The sequence below is a fragment of the Neophocaena asiaeorientalis genome, unplaced genomic scaffold (assembly GCF_003031525.2).
Source record: "Neophocaena asiaeorientalis asiaeorientalis breed wild unplaced genomic scaffold, Neophocaena_asiaeorientalis_V1.1 scaffold37, whole genome shotgun sequence".
Lineage (NCBI taxonomy): Eukaryota > Metazoa > Chordata > Mammalia > Artiodactyla > Phocoenidae > Neophocaena > Neophocaena asiaeorientalis.
In genome coordinates, this window is record NW_020174269.1 from 1,203,979 (window position 1) to 1,227,061 (window position 23,083).

Below are 23,083 nucleotides of genomic sequence, written 5' to 3' on the forward strand. Positions count from 1 at the left end.
ACAGTATAGTGAGAGGGAGAGCCATTAAAAAATAATCATGCAAATCACAGTTTTATTTATATATAAGTGCTGTAAAGGAAAATTGCAGAGTGGTAAGAGAATTTATTTGAAATTTCAGTGATGGTCTAGAGGAGGTAATGTTTGAGCTGAGATCTGACGGGTGAGTAGGAGTTAACTAGTGAAAGAGTAGTAGGGGTGGAGAGAATGCTTTAGAGAGAGGGAACAGTGTATTTGAGGGTCCGAAAAATTGTAGAAGGGAGCATGGAGTATGCAAAGAACTGAAAGGAGGCCAAGGTGGCTAGAGTTTGATTGGTTTAGGAGTTTTTTAAGCAGGAAAGAGATGAGTTAAAATTATTCTGACTTCATTTTAAGCAGTTGAACAAGTGTGGGTGTAGGGAATTTATGGTTGTGAAAGGTAATGGTGCCTTGAATTAGGAAGTGCTGGTAGTTAAGATGAAGAAAAACTGGATTTAAGCTTTTTTGGGGGAAGTGAAATTGATAGGATTTGATGATGGATTAGAGATTAGGTCATCTAAGCATCTGCATCATGGGATGTTTAGCCACATTCCTGGCTTCAACTCACTAGATGCCACTTATCGCTGGTTATGACAACTAAAAATATCTATAGATACTGCCAGATGTCCCCTGGGGGGCAGAATTGCCTCTAGTTGAGAACTGCTGGTTTAGGTAGAGAAGAAAATATTGAAGATTACTCCCAGATTTCTGGCTTCTATAACTGGATGCATGGTGATACCATTCACTGAGACAGAACAAAATGCAAGAGGAGCAAGCTTTAGGAGTATGTGAATTTAATAGGAATTGAAGGGTGAGCAGGGATGTCATGAGTTCTGTGGACATGTTGTCTTAAATGTGCATTTGAAACATCAAATTAGATATTTAGAGTTGATAGTTTAATACATACAGATCTGGAATTAAGAGGAAAGGTATTGACCAGAAGTGTACATTTGTTGATCATTGGCATGTAGATGATAATTGAAGCCAAGAGGATGGGTATGATTGTCTAGGGGGAGTGGTGAGCCTGGATCCAAGACTGATTGAAATAGGTTGAGGAAAGGGTAGGAAAACAGATATGGAAACTAAGCTTATTTACAATTGTTTTGGGAAGTTTGGCTTTGAAGAGGAGGAGCCAAAGATGGGAAGTTGGAACAAAGGAATTTTTTTGTTTTGTTTTTGAGGTGGAAGAAACTTTAAGCACATATAAATGTTTATGGGAAAGATTCCTTAGAAGGTGGAAAGGGCATGGGTCCTGCCTATAGGTAGAGTGATTGGCTTTAGGTGAGAGAAAAGCTTTTTGGAACTGGAGGATATAGGAGGAGAGGATAGGTGTAGGTAAAAGAAAGATAGGTAGATTTGTACATATGGTATGGAGAAGTTAATGGAGTTTCCATAGTTGAGTGGCTTCTTCATGTTTTCTCTCTGAATTACTATGCAAGGTTATCTGTTGAGAGTAGAGAAGATGAAATGGGATGTCTGAGGTTTAAGAATAGTGGAGAAGGTTTGAAACAGTATGTGCTGGGTAGTGTAAAGAGCTCACTTAACATTGGTAATAATGAATTTACTATTAATAATAATAAATCAGTCAGCTGCTTTAGTAAGTTCCAGGGAAATATTTTGTTAGTAGAAGTTTTATTAGTTAGAGAATTAAACCTAAAAAATTAAATTTTTGAAAATGAGTACCTTCTGAGTTTAAATTTTTCCTCCATTTTAAAGTCTTTTCTCTGTTCTTCAAGTTGCTATATTAGCAAACAGAACTCTTCTCAGTAAAAAAAATCTGAGGTACTTTTCTGGATTTTAACTTTTATTTCATTCTAGTTTTTAGGTGAAGATATGGTTGCCTGAACAAAAAAGAGGCTTGTAGAGGAATCAGAATTATCTGAACTCCTGAATTCCATCTATAATAACTGATTTTTGAAAATTCTGGGTAGTTTGAAGGTATTATGTGAATTGAAGTAATTGATTTTGAATTTTGAGTTGAGATGAGGATAGGTTGAGGTTTTCTTGGTACTGAGTATAAAGTAAAAGGATGATTATGAATGAATTGTTCAAGATTTCTTGTGTAATGTTCAGTTTTGGAAAGGAGCAAATTTTATGGAACCTCTTGACACCCTAGGAGGAACCATTTGGGGACAGTTATCTTGCAGATTTTTCAGAGGCTCTATCTTTAAAATTTTCAATATTCCACCTTATTTAGAAACAGAACAAATGTATATGCCCATATCTCCTATCAGTTTTTTTCCAGCTTTACTGAGATATGAGTAACAAATAAAAATTGTATATATTTAAAGTATACATGATGTTTTGATGTATGTATATGTTGTGAAATGATTACCATAATCAAGATAATTAAGGTGATATTCATCACCTCACAGTTATATTTTTTTGTGATGAGAACACTTGAAATATACTCTCAGCAAATTTCAAGTGTACATTATTATTAACTGAACATATTCACTGTAATTGTACATTATGTCTCCAGAAGTTATTCATCTTATAACTGAAAGTTTATATCCTTTGAGCAGTATTTCCCCATTTTCCTCATCCTACTCCTCAGCCCCTAATAACTGCCATTCCACTCTCTGCTACTGTGAATTTGACTTTTTTAGAGTCCACATATAAGTGAGGTCATGCAGTATTTGTCTTTCTGTGTCTAGCTCATTTCATTTAGCATAATGTCTTCCAGGTTCATCCATGTTGCAAATGGTAGAATTTCCTTCCTTTTTTAAAGCCAAATAATATTCCATTGTGTATGTGTACATGCACACACACACACACAATTTTCTTTATCCATTCATCCATCAGTGGACACACTTAGGTTTTCTCCATATCTTGGCTACTGTGAATAATGCTGCAATGAACATGGGAGTGCAGATTCCTTGTTGAGATAGAGACTTTTTTCCTTTAGATATATACCCAGAAGTGGGATAGCTAGAACATATGGTAGTTCTATTTTTAATTTTTTGAGGAATCTCCTTGCTGTTTTCCAATATGGTTGTACTTCCTATGAATACTGTGTAAGGGTTCCCTTTTCTCCACATCCTCGCCAACACTTATCTTTTGACTTTTTGGTAATAGCCATCTTAACAAGTATGAGGCGATATCTCATTGTGGTTTTTTTTTTTAATTTATTAATTAATTAATTTTTGGCTTGTTGGGTCTTCGTTTCTGTGCGAGGGCTTTCTCTAGTTGCGGCAAGCGGGGGCCACTCTTCATCGCGGTGCGCGGGCCTCTCACTATCGTGGCCTCTGTTGTTGCAGAGCACAGGCTCCAGACGTGCAGGCTCAGTAGTTGTGGCTCACAGGCCTAGTTGCGCCACGGCACGTGGGATCTTCCGAGACCAGGGCTCGAACCCGTGTCCCCTGCATTGGCAGGCAGATTCTCAACCACAGCGCCACCAGGGAAGCGCCTCATTGTGGTTTTGATTTTCATTTTCCTGATGCTAAGTAATACTGAACATCTTTTCGTGTACCTGTTGGACATTTGTATGTCTTCTTTGGAAAAATGTCTCTTTAGGTCCTTTGTCCATTTTTAAATTGGGTCATTTGTATTTTTGCTACTGAGTTGTATGAGTTTCTTATATATTTTGGATATTAACCCCTTCTCAGATATATATGGTTTGCAAATATTTTCTCCCATTCTTTATGCTGCTTTTTCATATTGTTGATTTTTTTTGCTGTACAGAAACTTTTATTTGATGTAGCTCCGCTTGTTGATTTTCACTTTTGTTGCCTATGCTTTTGGTGTCAAATCTGAAAAATCATTGTCAAGACCAAGGTCATGGAGCTTTCCCCTTATGTTTTCTTATATGAGTTTTACAGTTTCAGGTCTTACAATTAAATCTTTAATCCGTTTTGAGTTGATTTTTGTGTATGGTGTAAGGTAAGGGCCCATTTTCATTCTTTTGCATGGGGATATCCAGGTTTCCCAACACTGTTGAAGACTGTGCTTTTTCTATTGTATAGTCTTGACACCTTTTAGTTAACCATATGTGCATGGGTTTTTTCCTGGACTGTCTATTATGTTCATTGGTCTGTGTGTCCATTTTTATGCCAGTACTATACTGTTTTGATTACTATAGCTTTGTAATAGAATTTGAAATCAGAAAGTGCCATGCGTCCAGCTTTGTTCTTCTTGCTTAAAACTGCTGTAGCTATTCTGGGTCATTGGTGGTTCCATGTGAATTTTAGGATTACTTTTTCTATTTCTGTGTGAAATGCCACTGGAATTTTGATAGGCATTGCATTGAATCTGTAGATAGCTTTGGGTACTGTGAACATTTTAACAATTTTGATTCTTCGGATCCATGAATGGGATATCTTTTCATTTATTTGTAGTCTTTAATTTCTCTCACCAGTGTTTTATAGTTTTCAGTGTACAGATCTTTTACCTCCTTGGTTAAATTTATTCTTGGGGCTCTATCTTTATAATGTATGTGTCTGTCAAAAATGTTTTAAAGCCACTGAGATGTAAATTTATGTAGAAAATCTAGACCAGGACTCAGCACAAGAGATCCTCAAATGAAAGCTTGTTTTGTTTGTTTTTTTCCATCCTCCTTTTATTAGGCAATTCTTTCTTGGCTAAGTTCAGATAATAGCATGTGCCTAAAAGCAGTCAGGGTTCAGGGAAAAAAATCAGTAATTCAAACTGCCTAATCAGTGTACCAGTTGATAAATTAATCAAGAGATTAATTTATCTTGATTAAGATAAGCCAATGAAAGCTTATCTTAATTGGCTTATTATCTTGTAAGCCAGTGAAGGCTCTACATTGTGGCCACACACACAAAAAAACCATAGTAATTTAACACATTAATAAAGAGTGGGTTGTTTTCAGCATGACATTTTCCTGATTCTATTTTATTTAATTTGAAGAGAAAGGGAATTCAGTATCAAGAATGAATTTAAACTTTTATTTCATAACTAGCTTTATTTTACTCAGTAATTGGTACTAGCTTTTTCTACAGTTACATGTATAACAAAGATTGTGGCAATGAGAGAGCCTGAGGAATTGCTAGTTTTTGTTGAAGTGTTTGTGAACTAATGACCTATTTTCTGTATGATATTTAATTTTATTTCTCCTGTCTTGAAAGCTCATTGCTAATTTGTGTTTGTTGTTTGTAGATAGCACTTATATTTAGCCCAAACCCTGTTACCAATTTTCATGTGTTATAGTAAGTGATCAGGTCTTGATACTCCCAGCTGAAAGGTTTTTTCACTTTCTTTTACATGGGGACCCAGCTAACAGGGACAAATGGAGAATCTGCTGAGAATACCATGCAAAAGTTATACCTTAAGCTTTCTCTACTGACACATTTAAAAACTTTTCTGAATCTAAATCCATACTTAACTTGTCTTTAAGTTGTTGTTGATCTTGTGTTGATCTCAGACAACGATAACTTTATTGGTAATTTGGTTTGAGCCTGAGTTTGAGGACAGGTTATAATATTTTTTAGAAAAAAGGAACATTGATATTTGGAACAAATATTAATTTAAATATTTTAAACTATTATGTAAATCTTATTTTTTATACAATTTTGAGAAGATATAATTTTTATATACGGTGAGAAATAGATATCTTCTATAATTAATTTTAAATTAAAGTAATAGATCTTGGCAGGCAGCCTAAACTGGTAGTATTGTAGAGATTTAAACAACTTTAGGAATAATGTATTTTACAGATACTTTGTTGCAATAGTTTTTTTTTTTAAACTAATGATTAGGAAGACTTTACTTTCGAATGAAACAAAAACAAAGTCTTGAAATGCCGTTATGCATAGTCAGCTTATTACATATATGATCTAAATATTTGATGCTTGATATTCAGCCAAGGAGATTTCATATCATACATTCCTCTGTTTTTCCAGAATTATAAGACCATTGAGCCATCTTCTGAAATATTTCTCTAAATTTAAGCAAGAGAAGTCTTGTTTCAGCATATATGTGCATTTCTTTTGAGTTTTTGTCTTATTTGGACTCAATATGTCTGGTGTAGGATAATCAATAAGGCGGCTGGATAGGGAGGAAATTCATTTGTATAACAATCTACTAGGTCTCCATTATAATAGTACTTGAGAGAGAAGAAATGTTCTACGAATGTAGAAAAAAGAAGAGGATCAAATATATGGAATTTCGTATTTTCTACCTAGTCATACATTTTTTCATATGTGAATGTTTCTACATGAACATGATCATTCAGATGAAAAAAATTTTTAAGTATAATAACATTTCATTTGGGCATTGCTGTGAAGAAATTTCTTCCTTGCTTTTTTTTTTTGTTTTTTTTTTTTTGGCCACACTGTGCGGCTTGCAGTATCTTAGTTCCCGGACCAGGGATTGAACCTGGGCAACCCGCAGTGAAAGCGCCAAGTCTTAATCACTGCACCGCCAGGGAATTCCCAAGAAATTTATTTCTTTTTGTTATTCAACAAATGTTGAGTACCTACTCTGACTTGTAGTCGTTTTGATCTGCCTAACGGATTCTCTAGATCATGGGGTTGGCAAAACTTTTTCTATAAAGGGCCAGTTAGTAAATATTTTAGATATATGAGCTACATGGCCCCCCTGTCACATTTTCTTTTCTTTTCTTTCTTTTTTAAACAATGCTTTAAAAATGTATGGATCATTTTTAGTTTGCTGGCCCTACAGAACAGGCCAGAGGCAGTATTTGGCCTACAGGGCCAACTACTAAGTGGATTAATACTAATTAACACTAATACCCTGCTCTGAGTGGATAAAACTTAATTATTCAAGTGCCATTTAAAATTTTATATTAACCATTCTAACTGGAAGCCTTTTTCAAGTCTTTTTGTAAAGATGGATGCCTTTTTAAAAAAGCTTCTTAAAAGTAAAGCTTTTTATTATGGAAAGTATCAAATATATACAGAAATAGAATATAGTATTATAAATCCTCATAACACCAAGCTTTAACAATTACTGACATTTGACCAATCTTATTTTGTCTATACCTCCCTCCCTTACTAGTTTGAAGCAAATTCCAGGTGTCATCATTTCATTCATAAATATTTCAGTATTCTGTTTTGTTATTATTTTTGTCTCTCCTTTTCCCAGGGCTATACTGTTTTGATTACTGTAGTTGTATGGTTAAGTCTAGAAGTTAGGTATGGTAAATCCTTCAACTTTTTTCTTCTATCTCTCCATTTATTTAGGTGTTTAATTTCTCTCATCAATATTTATAATTTTCAGTGTACAGGTTTTGTATATCTTTTGTTTAATATATTTCCAAGTATTTCATATTTTTAACTGCTTTTGATAACTTAAAAAATGTAAATTCCCAATTATTTTTTGCTGGTATGTATACTTTATAGTCAGTTATCTTTTTAGGAAATTAAAACATGAGAGTAAAAGCCTTGGTTCTATATATTATATTAAAATGTTCATTAGTTTTGTGGGCATATCTTTCTGGTATGCTTTGTTATCTGTAGGAATGTTACTCTTCTCATTTTTTTAATAAAAACTTTGTATGTGAATTGACTAGAATCCTTTTTAGACATTATTTCTTCAAATATTATTTTTCTGTCCTCCCATTCTCACCTCTCTTTTTGAGATTCCAGTTCCTTTCTGTTTAAGTGAGGCGACTTTTCCTATACTACTTTTAGATGAGGATAAGCTAGCTTTGCTAGGTTTGTGGCTGTAGGAATCCTCTTCTGTTGCTATTTAGTATTCAAAAATATACTTTCTGAGACCTTTTCTCTTCTCCTTCCCTGCTTTTATCTAGTTTGGGTTTTTCACTTTCTACAATATTAACGTTTTTGGTTAGATAATCTTTGCTGTGGGGAATTGTCCTGTGCATTGTAGGATGTTTAGTGGCATCCTGGCCTCTACCTGCTGGTTGCCAGTGACCACCCTGTCGTACCCATTCCCCCAAATATGATAACCAAAACTGTTTCCAGACATTGTCACATGTCGTCTGGAAGTCAGAATCATTCTAGTTTTAGACTTTCTTTCCTTTATACCTAATGGCTCTGTGCTACTTAGTTTAGATTTCTCTTACTGGCAATTTCTGCTTGGTATGTTGCTGTGTTTTAGAAGGGAGTTTCACTTAGCTTTGAGATTTCTGATCTTTGTGTGATCCTCTTGCATTTACTTATGAGTTGTAGCCTGTGAAACTCCCTCCCAGTTTTGGTTGCTATTCCACACCAAGTTGGACCTGCCAATTTAAGGAAGGGGGTGGGAAGTAGTACCTCTAGGCAGTTTGATTTCTGGATGTTCTGGCTTTGGGGCTGTCCCAGATCCCTTTCGTCTTCTTTCTGTTATGTTCTGATACCATGTGGGTCTTGCTGCTATTGGTGTTGGGTCCTAACTGCCAGTATTTTAGGGTTCATGAATAATTTATAGTCAATTGTGCTATATTCGTTGGCCATTTTTATTTTGTTCTGGTTTGGTTTGATCTGTTTGTTTTATTTTCCTAGTTGCTTTGTCTTTTTGGGGGGGTGATGGCTACTCAGGGATATTAAATACTTATGTCTCTTTCACTGCCAAGTTGCCCAGACTGCCTCTGCCTTCTTAAAATGAGTATTCTAAACATGATTAAAGTAACTGTTTTAAATGATGGGTGAGACTTGTGCCTGGTCATGGACTTGGGGAATGGCCTAGAGAGGGAGAGGTTGAAAATGCAAAAGACAGACCAAAAAACTGATGGAATATTTGTGCCCTAGAGGCTACCAGAAGGGATGGATACAGAAGTATTGATAGAGGGATTAACTTTGAACCGAGGAAGAGGACAGTTTGACAGGAGAGGTAAGGAGATGAGATTTCATACAGATAGTAGTTTGCAAGTTTGTAGTTAGGAAGCTGAGGAATGTCACATTTGGTATCCTCAGTTTTCTTAGTAAACTTTAATGTGAAGTTATCTGCTAAAGAAAGTGAGGTAAGTGTAGGGAACTTGAGGAAAGGTGTAAACATTTTGGAATGCTGATGGTGAAAAAAGGAAGCAATATCTAACCAGAGACATGGAAGTAATTGCTGAGAGATGCTAAGGGTCAATCTTAGGTTTGTTCTTAAACTATAAATTTGAAAGATACCAATTTTGTGATTTTTTTTTTTTAAGTTAGCAGCTCAGATATAAGAGCAGAGAAGGTAGTTGTTTGTAGTGAACCTAAAATTAGGATTTTGTTAGAGCATGACAAGGGTGTAATGTTGTTAAGGCATGATAAAAATGAGTGGTTCAAGGGATGCATTGTGGGGTATAGACTGCGTAGAGAAGGAAATCATGCTATTTCAGGAGCTGTTGGGTTGGGAGAAAAGGGAGGATTCAAGAGAATCCAGGTCTGTGTGGTTCTAGAGAAGGTATGAGGAGGGTAAGAAAGTGAAAATTGGACAGGAGATTGAAGCCAAGATAGTATATTGGAATTTTAAATTTCAGAGGTAAAGAAGTTCTGTTTTACTGTAAAGACCATGATATGGCTCTGGGAGTGTAACACTGATAAAAAATATTAAAGTAAAAGAAGTTCAGAAATGCTGGGAGTATGTTATGATACTTAGCCCATTTTAGGTAAGGGTGTCACCTGTGGTGATGGCAAGAGATCAGTTGGAGGGGAAAGTGTGAACCAGATAGGTAGATAAACAGGGAGATCTGTCCATAGGTGGCCACAGGAAGGCAGGGTTCAGGGCGGTGTTGTAAGAATAGGGAAGAGGGTGGTTTGCATGAGCATAGACAACCAGGGACTTTTCTTCTAAAGTCTGTTGTATTTGGTATTTGTGGTATGAATACCAGGGGTTGCGTAAACTTCTTTAAAAGGCCAGATAGTAAATATTTTAGACTTTGCCACTCACATATGGTTTCTGTTGCATATTTTTGTTTGTTTTTATAACCCTTTAAAAATGTAAAAACCATTCTTAGCTCATGTCCCATACAAAAACAGGCAGTAACTGAAGATTGTAGTTTGATGACCTGTGAATTACACTCATTATGAATTCTCTGTGACTTGTCAGTGATACTTTACTATGTAAAAGTTGGTAACTATTTCAGTTACTAAGTAATTATGGTTACTTGAATAAAGGTAGTTTTGTATTAGAAAGTGTTAAGGAGATAATATATATTTAAAAAATACTATCAGTAATTTTATATTTCTCAATACAGTAATAACTTTTACATTTCTGAACAAAATTTTTACTTTTTTTGTGGTGCATCCAAGTTGAGTCAGCAGATACTGGAGTTATTTGAAGCATGTCAGCAGCAAGTAAGTGATTTAAAGAAGAAAGAACTCTGTCGAACAGAGCTGCAGAGAGAAATTCAGCTGATATTTCCACGTATGTTTCCTTGTTTTGCATGCCCTTTAAGTACATGCATCCCAATTTTAAATTTTAAATAATACCTTATAATTCTCTTCTGTTTCTCTAGAAAGCAGACTTTTTTTAGTTGGGTCCTCTTTAAATGGATTTGGTACTCGGAGCAGTGATGGTGATTTATGTCTAGTTGTTAAAGAGGAACCAGTAAGTAATGAAACATTTATTCCAAGTGTGTTTCTCATGTTAAGTCATTTAAGAAATTTCATGTAAGAGTCATTGAGGAAAAAAACCTGTTTTGTTTAATTGCTTCTTTGAATTCTCTGTTTATAAGAATTCAAGGAAAGCCAGGAAATGCTGCTGCCTTTTTTTTTTTCAGGCATGTACACAATAAACGTAACAGAAATTCTAGCATTAATTTATTTCTAAACTATTAAAGTGAGGTGGTTGCACTATGTGTTTTTAAAGAGCTCTGCCTGTATTTTGAAATGTTATTAGGTTGGGTATGTTACCAGGATGCAGCAAAGAGGAAGAGTTTTTCTTTATCTTGATATATTTCCTTCCATTTCTATTCTCAGTGATTCTATTTTTAATCTTTATTGTTTTCCCCTTGAAAGTACTATGGGATTTGGAGTACTTATTTTGGGAATTCAAAAAGAGAGATTTCACTGAAATTTAAAGTAAGACTACTGTGATTTAACGTAATTATCTCTGATATTTTGACTTTGTTTCTTCTTATTTAGCAACCAAATTTTGCTATTTAGTATTATGTTTATTTGAATTCCCTGTTAACTGATACTCTTGTGTATCCTTAATTCCACAATAATTGTTGTTCATTAAGCTGATCTGAGCAGCCTCTTTAATATGCTGAATGAAGTCTCTTTTTTTTTTTTTTTATAAACTTATTTATTTATTTTTGGCTGCATTGGGTCTTTGTTGCCACGAACAGCGGCTACTCTTTGTTGCAGTGAGCGGGCTTCTCATTGTGGTGGCTTCTCTTATTGTGGAGCACGGGCTCTGGGCACGCAGGCTTCAGTAGTTGTGGCACATGGGCTCAGTAGTTGTGGTGCGCGGGCTTAGTTGCTCTGCGGCATGTGGGATCTTCCCGGACCAGGGCTCAAACCCGTGTCCCCTGCATTGGCAGGCGGATTCTTAACCACCATACCAGCAGGGAAGCCCTGAAGTCTCTTCTGGATCACCAAAGATTAAGTTAATTTCAGTGTAATTTTAATATGCCTTATATTCCACCTCTTAAAAAATACAAAAACCTCTGTTGAATGGTAATATATATTTTTACTATTCCTGTTAGTCCACTAACAAAATTGACTTCTAGTTACTGCAAATCAGAAAGAGATTTATTCCAGGAAAGAAACTCTTGATATTTTTCTAGGCTTTGAAATCATATAAAGGAAAACTGAAAAAGAAAAGAAAAAAGCCCCTCAGAAATAATAAACATAGTGGAGAATACTAGAGTTTTAATTAAAACTTTCTCCCATACAATTAGGTTATACTTAGGTACATCACACTAATCCTCTAGTCTTATTCACATGTCTGAATCATGTTGTTACAACTCATACTGAAACAGCATAGATTTGAATCTTCCTTTTAAGCAACTCACAGTCTTGATAGGGAAATAAAACATGTTACAGAAAGTTAAAATTCTGTTTATTTTTCTTGGAGAAGATTGTTTTTTTACATTTATATACTAAAGTGAAAAAATGACATATGGCTGTTTCACTATTTCTTTTAAAATTGTGCTTTTAAGTTTAAAGTCAGAAATTGATTTAGAAATACTGATGTAAAAGATAGCATAAAGGTTGACTTTTAAATAATGTAATTTACTATATATTGAAAAACAACTCCAATGAAAAGTATACTTTATGTTTTCTTTTTGTTGAGGTACATTAAGAAAATAAAACACTAAGTTTAGAAAGATAATGAAAAAACACTTTATTTTTAACTTTTCAGTGTTTTTTTCAGGTAAATCAGAAGACTGAAGCACGGCATATCCTCACCTTAGTCCATAAACACTTCTGTACTAGACTTTGTAAGTCTGACATGCTTCACGTTCATATGTCATTTGACAACTATTTATTTAAAATGTCTCGCACTATATTTATTTTCTGGTAAGGATTTTTAATTTTCTGGTTAGGTTAGGTATAATGTAGATCCTTTTTCCCAAATAAATTCCTTTTAACTTTTGATTAAAAAGAAGAGTAAACCATTCAACACAGAAATGTATAATTCAGCAAATCTTTATTGAGTTTACTTGTAAGCTGTCCTACTGAAGGTAGAGGGGAATTCAAAGATATGTAAGCTTCAGTTCTTTCTCAAAAGGTTGTAGACCATTAGGGAAGCTAAAGCATGAATGTAAATAGCTGTAATGCAGAGTATCTGACAAGCCAAAAGAAGTATACAGGTGAAGTCTTATAGGTATTCATGTGAGGAAGAGAGAATTTCATCTGTTTTTGCAATGACATATATCTTTACTTGTTTTAAAAACATTATCACTGAACATGAAGCCAGATATATTACTCCAACAGAAAACAAAATTATTGACTTAGGCCATTTTATTGTAAGATTTTATTCTTTGAATAAGCTGACGAAGCAGATTTTAATCCGCATGTTAAGCCATCTCAAATAATTTATTTAAACTTACACAGAATATTGTGGACATTTGAAGTCACACTAACTGTGATGTTGGAAAGATAGTTTGTTTATTTAACAAATACTCCTTACGTGTCAGGCTTTGAGCTGGAAAATACAAAGTCACTTAACGAGTTATTGCCCTTGAATAACATATCAGTCGTAGGGAAGAAACAAATCAAGAGATTTATTTCAGTGGACTTGAATTTCACATCTGTAAAATAAAGGAGTAATTTGTACCATAAATGAATTTTTAATAACTATTATTAAAATCATAAAATATTAAAAGTGAAAGGGAGCTAAGAGATCATATAATTCAAATGAAAGTTTTCTTTTTAATTAGTGTTTTTAATAATTAAGGAAACTGGTCATCAGTAGGCTTAGTAACTTGCCCGAGGAGTATAGTTTGTTGGTGTCTGAACCTGTACTTGGAACTCAAAACCTTTAACTCTTAATCTTATTTTTCATTAAACCTCACTGAATTCCTGCACATAATTCTATTTCAAGCTTGATGTATTTTATGATTTTTATGTTAGAAGCATTATAACAGAAAATTTTTAATGTTACAATATGTTATTACGTTTTTCTTTAGTTGAAACATTAGGAAATTGCTCTTTTGGGAAAAGTTTGCAGTTTCTTTTTTATATACATTTCTGTGTTTTCCTAATTTTCTACAATGAACATGTATTTCAACTCACAAAAAAACATTTTTTTAAGTTTGGTGGAATAAAAAAATATGTATATATGTGTTTTTCCTCTTACAGATCATACTTATTTGAATGTATCACTGCCCCCTGTATCATGTTGCCAACATTTCCACATTTAAGATTCTTTGTAAATGTGATTTCTATGGCTGCCATAATATCTTGCCGTGTGCTGTACCAGAATTTAGCTATCCCCCTGCTGCTGGCATAGATATTTCTCTTATAATGCTCTGATGAAATTCTTTATAGATGTTATTAAATATTAGACCACATTTCTGAAAATAACGTATTAATATATAAAGTCCTGTACATGGTATTGGAAGTTCCAAACTTAGAAGAATTTGATAATGTCGTTTTGTCTTTGCTTTCTGTCTCAAAGACTATATTTTCTCAAATTGTTTTAGCTAAGTAAAATATTACTTTTAAAAAATGTGCATTGGAACACTATGAATTTGAGAAACATTTACAGATATCCATATTATCTTTTATCCTTCAGCTGGTTACATTGAGAGACCTCAGCTGATTCGAGCAAAAGTGCCAATTGTGAAGTTCAGGGATAAAGTCAGGTCAGTGATTATTGAGTTCTTTTTTTAAAGTTGCCTTAGATAATTTTTAGGTATTCTTCTGAGGTAGATTAAGAAGTGTATACTATCACGTAATAGCTTATCTCCATTTAGAGATGATTTGGTTTTTGAAATGATTTTTTAAAATAGTCTGAGCAGTTGTTCATACTTAACTGTACTTAGTTATTCTGGTTGACGTTTTGAGTATTTGGGACTATCCAATTGAAAGAATATATACGTATTTATATTTTAGAGTTTTAAATGATCTTCTTGCCGTTTAGAAATGTAATGTGCTCTTGAGAACATATCTTAATTGATGAAATTTGATGTATATTTATATCAAAGAGGGTTGTCACTAATATAATTATATCTATCTACGTATTCTAGTTTGGGTTCTGGATTTCTTATAGGCATTGGAATTAGAATCTTTTATATAATATCTATCTATTTACATTTTATAAAATGTAAATAGGTGTTTGTTTTATTGGTTGAAAAAGATTTATTTTCTAAAAAATATATAGGATTGTGATAAATCACATTTTCTAGCCCAGTTTTTAAAAGTAATACTGAAATTATATAAGTATATACACAGTTGATTATTCATGGATTCCATATTTATGAATTTGCATACTTGATAAAATATATTTTGTAACCCCCCAAATTAACATTTGCAACACTTTTATGATTATTCACAGACATGCACAGAGAGGGGAAAATTTTGAGTCACCTGATGTAGGTGTTCCCAACTGAGTTTAACAATGTGACGCTCTGTTTTCTTGTTTCAGCTCTCATACTATAAACAAATGTCCTTTTCACAGTCTAGTTAGTGCTGTTTTTCACATTTTTGTGCTTTCGTGCTTGATTTTGCTGCTTAAAGTGAGTCCCGAACATAATGCTGAGGTACTGTCTAGGGTCCTTTTGCACAGAGCTGTGATGTGCCATATGGAGGAAATAATGTGTGTTAGATGTGTTTCATTCAAGCACGAGTAGAGTACAGTGTTCTTTGCAATGACTTCACTGTTATTGAATCAACAGTATATTAAATGAGGTGTCTTTAAGTTGAAACATACATAAAACAAAGTTACATATTGATCAGTTGAGGAAAATGTGACTGGAGGGACTTCCCTGGCAGTCCAGTGGTTAAGACTGTGTGCTTCCACTGCAGGGGGCACAGGTTTGATCCCTGGTCAGGGAAGTAAGATCTCACATCCCATACAGTGCGGCCACGAAAAAATAAAATAAAATATAGTGTTGCCAAAAATATTCATCCAGGTTTTTCCATACGATGTGATAGAAAAGCCTGAACAAACTTTTTGGCCAACCCAATGAAATGTGACTGGAGACATATTGATCCGCTGATGAAAATGTGACTGGAGGCTCCTAGGAACCTAATCCTTTGTTTCCTCTAGGAGCAATGGTTCACTGTTCACTAATTTAGTGTTTGCAGCGACTATATAGAACATAACTACTGTGAATAATCAGAATTGACTGAATATATATATTTTAAACAAATCTTTAGATAAGTGCTGGCTCAAACTTTCCCCCTCATTCATCTAAACATCCATCTAATCTATAAATATTTACTGAATTTCTATCAAGTAACGATGGAGTTTCCTATTTTTAATGGTGAAGTTTTTTTTAAAGCATGAAGATATAGAGAGATAAAACATAAAGTAAATGTAAGTAAAACTATTAGCTAATTATAATTGTTTTGAAAAATGTAGTTATATAAACAATTCTATTTAAGATTATTATACAAGGTTTTTTCATTGTTAAGTATTCTATATAAACACCATTTTATAATTCTTCTCTATACACACCATTAAGGAAAAAAACAACTGCACTTCTAACATCCAAAGATAACTGATGTTAACGTTTTAGTATAAGCCTTTCAGACCCTTTTCTATGCGTATGAGTGCATAAAAGGTTTTTTTTTTTTTTGCGGTACGCGGGCCTCTGACTTGTGGCCTCTCTCGTTGCGGAGCACAGGCTCCGGACGCGCAGGCTCAGCAGCCATGGCTCACGGGCCCAGCCGCCCCGCGACATGTGGGATCTTCCCAGACCGGGGCACGAACCTGTGTCCCCTGCATTGGCAGGCGGACTCTTAACCACTGCGCCACCAGGGAAGCCCTGCATAAAAGCTTTTAAAATTAAAATTGAAATCATACTTTGTTACTTAACAGTATATCATGAATACTTGCTTTTATCATTGAATATCTTCTGGCTTCATTTTCAGCTGATTTACAGTATTTCATTGTGTGAATTTATTGACTTTAACTTAACCACTCCCTGTTTAAATAAGCATTTTGTGCATAAAATTCTTTCCTTATTAAGGGTTACTTCAGTATTTCCAGAAGTAGAATTTGAAGCAAGTACTGTGGATATTTTTAAAGCTCTGAATTAATATTTTTGGAAGTTTTTATTTGCACACTAGTTTCCATCTAAGTGTTTTTTTCCTCTTTATTGAGTTATATACAGGGAGTGCAAACTGGTTTCAGTGTTAGATTTGTACAAACACAAAGAATGTAACTTTACTGTTACCATAAGCTTCCCAAAGCCAAATATATCTGAAGTGTTAATTTCACTATCAATTTTTATTAATGTGTATGGATAATTGAAAGATTATAGGATTTCTTTTCCCGTAACTAGAAAATCTGAAAAGGTAAATTTCAAATTTTACAGTTAAAAGCTATAGAAAGGACTTTCGTTAAGTTTTTATTTTAGACACTTTTCACAGAAAGACTCATTGTTCAGAAGTTGGACCTGATAGTATATGGTCCTGTTACTTATGCATTAGTTAGTCCTTGTTATTTTGAGTTTAGACATTCTTTATGTATCCCACCATTATTGCCATATTTTCTAAATTGTGAATTGCATGATATCTTTGATTTCAAAGAAGTGTCCCTTCTGTTATGTGTTTGGTTGTTATAGTTCTTCCTAGATGTCAGTAGCCAAATTTGTCAGGATACTATAATTTAGCAACCCTTTTGGAGGGAATATAAAGTGTAGACAGAACTTTTATTTTTTCACCTGTACTTTATTTGGTTTTTCATTCCTATTTTAAAGCAGATGATGCTGTCGTTCAAAATTGATTGAGAATATATAACTTAGTGGGATAACTTGCCCAGAAATGTGTTTGGCCATATAATTTTGTTTATCTGGAAAAGATTACAAAATTAAAAGTTTTTTTTTTTTGTTAAGAATAATTGAAGCCTTACTTGTACATTATGGATCCTTCAACAGTAATCTTATTTTATATCTTTAATAGACCCCCGATCATACTAAAAGTATGTTTTCATTCTTATTTCTGTAGTGTCTCATTTTAAGGTCTTTGGGCCCATGCTATTTTGTATCATTGGATGGATGGATGGATATGAATTTAGTTACTAGGGAGTTAGTTTAGTTTGTATTTGAGCTGAAGTTTTTTTCATTTTTTAAAATAGTTGTGTGGAGTTCGACTTGAATGTAAACAATATTGTTGGAATAAGAAACACATTCCTTCTCAGAACGTATGCATACCGTAAGTTTTGTGTTTATTTCCAAACAATTAATACCTTCTGTATTTATCCTTCATTCTTTATTCCTTCATAAAGATGTGTGTAGTAAATACTGATACCTCTTTGTGTTTATGTACAGTGTGTCTCATTTTCTCATATACATAATATGTTGCTACACTAAAATCACATACTACCAGAGTAATAGGTCAATAAAATGAATTTTAATAATTGGTCATTTTTAAAAGGTAACAAGTACATTTTAGAAGTAAGACACATTTATGGTGAACAGTGTTTAATAACTGGAGGCATTGCTCTTTCTATTGGCATGGAGTTCGGAAATAATGTAAACTTTCAAAGAAACTGTAAAATCTTCTTACCATTTTTAAGTTTTAATTTTACTTTCAGTTGAAAATCGAGTTCGTCCGTTAGTACTGGTGATTAAGAAGTGGGCGAGTCACCATGAGATAAATGATGCCAGTCGTGGTACTTTAAGCAGCTATAGTCTTGTATTGATGGTTTTGCACTATTTACAAAGTAAGTATTGTGGAGTTTTTCCCAATTTTTAAAACGGAAATGCAGTTAAACTTCATTATGGTGTCTTCCCTGTTGACCTTATATTCAAATATCATTGTTTTAAAAAGTTTTTTCTAAGGCACATACAACCACATTTCCTGTTTTGTTGCTTTGAAGAGGTGTTTTAGTAATGTTATCCCTGGAAAACATTATAAAGAAGTTTCACTGTGTTTTTATTTTTTGACAGTTTCCTGTATTCGCTCTTGTATTCAAAGAACTTTCACCACTGTATTGTGGACCCATTATCTTGCTCAAGCACCATTCATCATGTTTTTTATTTTTCACTTGAGAAAGGAATTAAATGATTTTCTTGTTGGTTTAAAGAAGCTTTTATTTCCTGTGAACTGGCATGGAGATTGGGTGAAAGACTTGATATTAATGTAAGACCATTTACCAGGAAGTTGTGGGTTAATATTGCACAGTTTAGAAAACAATTGTTGTAATATTTATGTTTATACTCTTTGACTCAGTGATTCCATTTCTAGGAACTTATCCTAAGGTAAATAATCAGTGATGTACATATGAATTTATATAAGGCTGTTTTTCATGGTGTTTGTTGAAATAATGAAAGATTAAAAATAATCTAAGTTTTGCAGAGTTAGGAGGAATGGTCAAATTAATTATGATATATCCTAATATGAAATTTATACAGATACTAAAAAGCATGTTTTAAAGATATTTATTGATATAAGAAAATATTTATGATAACAATGTCATATACAACATAATACCAATTTTATTTAAAAGACAGTAGCTATACTTGAATGTGTATATATTCATATGTATACAAATACAGAAAAGGTATGTGCCAAAAATTTATCAGGTGTTATTACTTATGGACAGTAGGATTCGTTTTCTTTATATATTACTGTATTTGTAGATATTTTATAATATATTACATAAGGAGTATATTTTTATTTGAACAGTGGAATCAGGTGAATTTTTTTGAGGTAATGAGAGAGACTTAAAATAGTTTAAATGGACCAAAATTTTGTGAGTCAGTAATCATCAGAAAGGTTAATCTTCCTCTTTGTTGTTAAAGAATTTCAGGCTAATTATAATACATGTATTTTTGTTGCTGAACAGTCTTGGATATATACTAATTTGATGATTGATTTGCCCTTCCAAAAGGATTTGAAACATGATGTTGGCTGCTTTAGATACTTCTTTACATATCACTGATCATTTTTGTCCAATTTTATAGTTCAATCTGAAACATACATTACTTTTGATGCTTTTTTAGTGAACTCTGTCCAATCTTGTGGATCACAGTTCACTTTTATTAAAAATTGAATAGATTAGAAATATTTCTTGTAAAATACATATAGAATATATGAAGAAGAATAAGACTAACATTCATGTACTACCACCTAGTGTCTATTCATTTTTTAGTTTTAGTTGAGATTTAAACATTAGATTTGACTAAAGCATATAACATGCATGAACATTCATAATATGTGCCCTATCCCTCCATTCTTTTGGGTTACATTAGAAATTTTAATTTGATTGCTTTTTTAGAAAAATGCACTTTAATCACAGATGCCCCTTGGTGGTTTTGTAAGCAAGTTAAAAATTCAAATGTTAGTATTTTACCAGTGTAATGAAATCATGTTAAAATTTGGTTTAGATTTTGTTAAACATTTTATTCTTGATAAAGTGGTCCTGTTTACTAAGATGGTTAGTAATTAATGGCACTCTCATCAACCATTTCTAGGTGTTTGTTAAAAGACATCAGCTAACCAGACCTACTGTGTAGTTCTGTACTTTGGCAGATTTAACCTACTCCTCCACAGAAGAAATTACAGAGATTGAAATAAGTATTAATAATTGCTTTTCTTGTCATACAAGAGTCTGCAAGGTGTATTGAGCAGTTCCAGCTCTGCCACAGTGAACTAGTTTGTGTGATTTTGGCCAAGTTATTCTACCTCTCTGGCTTTAATATTCATCTGTAACACTAATGGTTGGGTTAGATGACCTTTAGGTTTTGTTTAAATGCTTTAATATCTTTTCTGCCATGAACAGAGAAGGGAAACAGGTCCTTTCTATGTAGAAAGGTTGAAAAGATTAAAGCATTTCCTAGAATGAATTTCAACAGTCAGTTACAAACTACATATGCTTGAAAAAGTGACTGATGAAAGCATGAAGGGAAAAACCTATTGAGAAGAGAATTTAATAGCAATTTAAGATTATGAGTTAATAATAAAGGCAAAAGTGTAAGTTGGTTAGAAACAACAATATGAATGAATATTCATGGAATGTTTACCGTATTACCAGGTATAGAAATATCTCTTAGGCATTTTAAAATTGTTCTTGTGTTTTCAAAATTAGTGGTTGTTTAGTGTTGTTGAAGGTCTGCTTTTTTTTTTTGTTTAGTTTAACTTTTGATGAATTAGTATGTAACTTTTATGTGTATAAATTTGTGAAGGCCTGACCAGAAAGCTCTCATCCAAACTACAGGCAAAGTAAAATCTTATAGATTAAATATATTCAAGGCATTATCTATTGATCATATCCTGCAATAATAAACTTTTGTCTTATTTTGCTTTTGAGAGAGAAAAGTAAAAGATTGAAGTCCAAAATTTTGAAATCAAAATAGATGTTGTTACAGAGAGATTCTTTCAGAGTGTATGTTGGTTTGGAATAAAGTAAACATTTGAAAAACTACTAAATGTTTTGAGGTTACTATCAGGATAACATTGGTAAATAATTGCCAGGGTACACTAACTGCTTCTCTAATGACGAGTGTTTTAAAATCTTTAAGGTTGTAAGGTAGGGGGTTTTTGAATGATAACCTTGCCCCCAAAAGCTTCCAAATTGCTTAGTTCTAAAAGCTCTTTATCTACTGAAAGACCCTATACCAGTGGTTTGTGTTTATTTTTCTCTCCTAGCATTCTAGTTATGAGATAACTAGAACGAGATAATATTTTTTTTCTAATTTTCTACAGTCTTTTCTTCATCCTTTTTTAAGTTATAATTTTATTTTACTAGCAATGTTACATGGGAATAGAACTCAGGTTTTTAGATTTAAAACTCAAACTAATTTCTAATAAGAGTTTCCAATTTGACTTCTATATTATAATGAAAATTATTAAAAAGCCATTAAAAATGTTATACAAATATAGAGACTTTTAGAATTAAGTGACTGGGGCTTGAGTTTATTTGTAGGGTCTTCTAGAATTTTAGCATTTGAATGTCTTTGGGGAAAAAAATATGTATCCTTCCTGAGAGTGATTCTGGTAAGTGACGAGTGAGTTTTTTCCCCTAATATTCTTAGTCATACACTGTGAACGTTCCATACTATCATGGAATTTTATTTTATTATAGTTTTCAACTTGGGAATAAAGCATGATGAAGAGATATTTAAATAAAGCATCCTACTTTGTACTATGTGGTAGAAATTTATACATTTATAATCATAGTTGGAAACCATGTAAATTGGTCATAATGGTTGATTATGTGTTCATTAATGTATTCCAGGAGTCATTTAAAAATTTTTTTGCTAAATAGCAAATTAAAAGTCAAGTAATGATTCTTTGTTACTGAATTTATTTAATTACAGTTGACCCTTGAACAACACAGGTTTGAACTGTGCGGGTCTACTTATATACAGATTTTTTTCGGTATGTATGTATTGCAGTACTTACTACATGATCTGCAGCTGGTTGAATCTGTAGATTTGAAACCTCAGATATGGAGGGCCAACTATAAAGTTATATGCAGATTTTGGACTGCACAGGGGTTGGCACCCTTAACCCCTGTATTGTTCAAGCGTCAACTGTATATGTAATTATTTCTAATTCTTAAATACATAGTTTATCATGCAGTACTATATTTGGTCTTTAATCTTAAAGAAATCTTGAAAATGTATTATTTGTATCTTACCATATTCAAGACACTATATTTTACAGTTACTTCTTATATTGTGAATATTAAACACTCTGCCTTTCATGTTATTCCATCTACATTCTAATGATGTGAGATTACAGTTAGCACATTTAATGAGGTTGGATTTGGGTAAAGCTGTTGAAGGGTGCAGAATGGCAGTTAAAAAATGCAGAGACATATGGCGATAATGATTCTTTTGTATGAAATTTTATTTATTATATAGCAGATTGGTACAAATCTCCTGATTTAGATTTCTAACCTTTGCTGAGGTTTTCTTTTTAAAAATGTATTAATGAAGTTGAAGATCTTTTCAGTTTTTTTCCCAATAGATCAATTTCCCAAAACTATCTCAATTTTGGTATTATTGTTAGAAGAAATTAAATAATAAAGGGACAATTATGATAGAGCTGTTATTCTTATGATGTAGTGCCATTGGATTTTACTTAAAAAATTTTTGTTTTGATAGCTACATCCATCTTAACAATGTCTTTTTAATATCTGTAGCACAACAATTGTCTTGCTTATTTTGTGTGTGTGTCTGATGTTGGACCAAATGATGTGTGTCCATTTATTGATGACCTATTATTCTAAAACCATGTAAGGAACATTGGTTTACATAGAAATATATGTAATTTATTAACAGACCTTAAATTGTCTACTTAGATATATTTTGAATTTAAATTTTTAGGGATCAGAATTAATTTCACAAAGTATATGAAAGCTGTTGAATTTTAGCATAAACCCATATAGTCTCATACCTGGGGTGTAGCTGACAAATTATTGCTTTGTAAAATGAATTACGTGAATCACGGAAGCTTTAAACTTTTTCTTTTTATAGCCCTACCTGAACCCATCCTTCCATCCATCCAAAAAATTTACCCAGTAAGTGTTCCTTATAAATTATTACAATACATGTTATGACAAGTATATGTGGAACTATTATGTGCAGTATTAA

The 23,083-nt window shown here is 33.0% G+C and overlaps 1 protein-coding gene across 5 annotated transcripts in view; it reads left to right on the plus strand.

Annotated features, from left to right (window-relative positions):
* The window catches only part of TENT2 (terminal nucleotidyltransferase 2), a 58,183-nt gene that overhangs the window by 14,356 nt on the left and 20,744 nt on the right, over positions 1–23,083 (plus strand). For 3 of the 5 annotated variants that reach the window (XM_024755717.1, XM_024755719.1, XM_024755718.1), the window contains 7 exons: positions 10,170–10,284; positions 10,376–10,467; positions 12,229–12,307; positions 14,107–14,176; positions 17,617–17,693; positions 18,076–18,204; positions 22,967–23,010. In XM_024755717.1, coding sequence (XP_024611485.1) covers positions 10,170–10,284; positions 10,376–10,467; positions 12,229–12,307; positions 14,107–14,176; positions 17,617–17,693; positions 18,076–18,204; positions 22,967–23,010 — 606 coding nt within the window. The remainder of the gene's footprint in view (positions 1–10,169; positions 10,285–10,375; positions 10,468–12,228; positions 12,308–14,106; positions 14,177–17,616; positions 17,694–18,075; positions 18,205–22,966; positions 23,011–23,083) is intronic. The other 2 variants (XM_024755720.1, XM_024755721.1) reach the window with 2 other exon arrangements.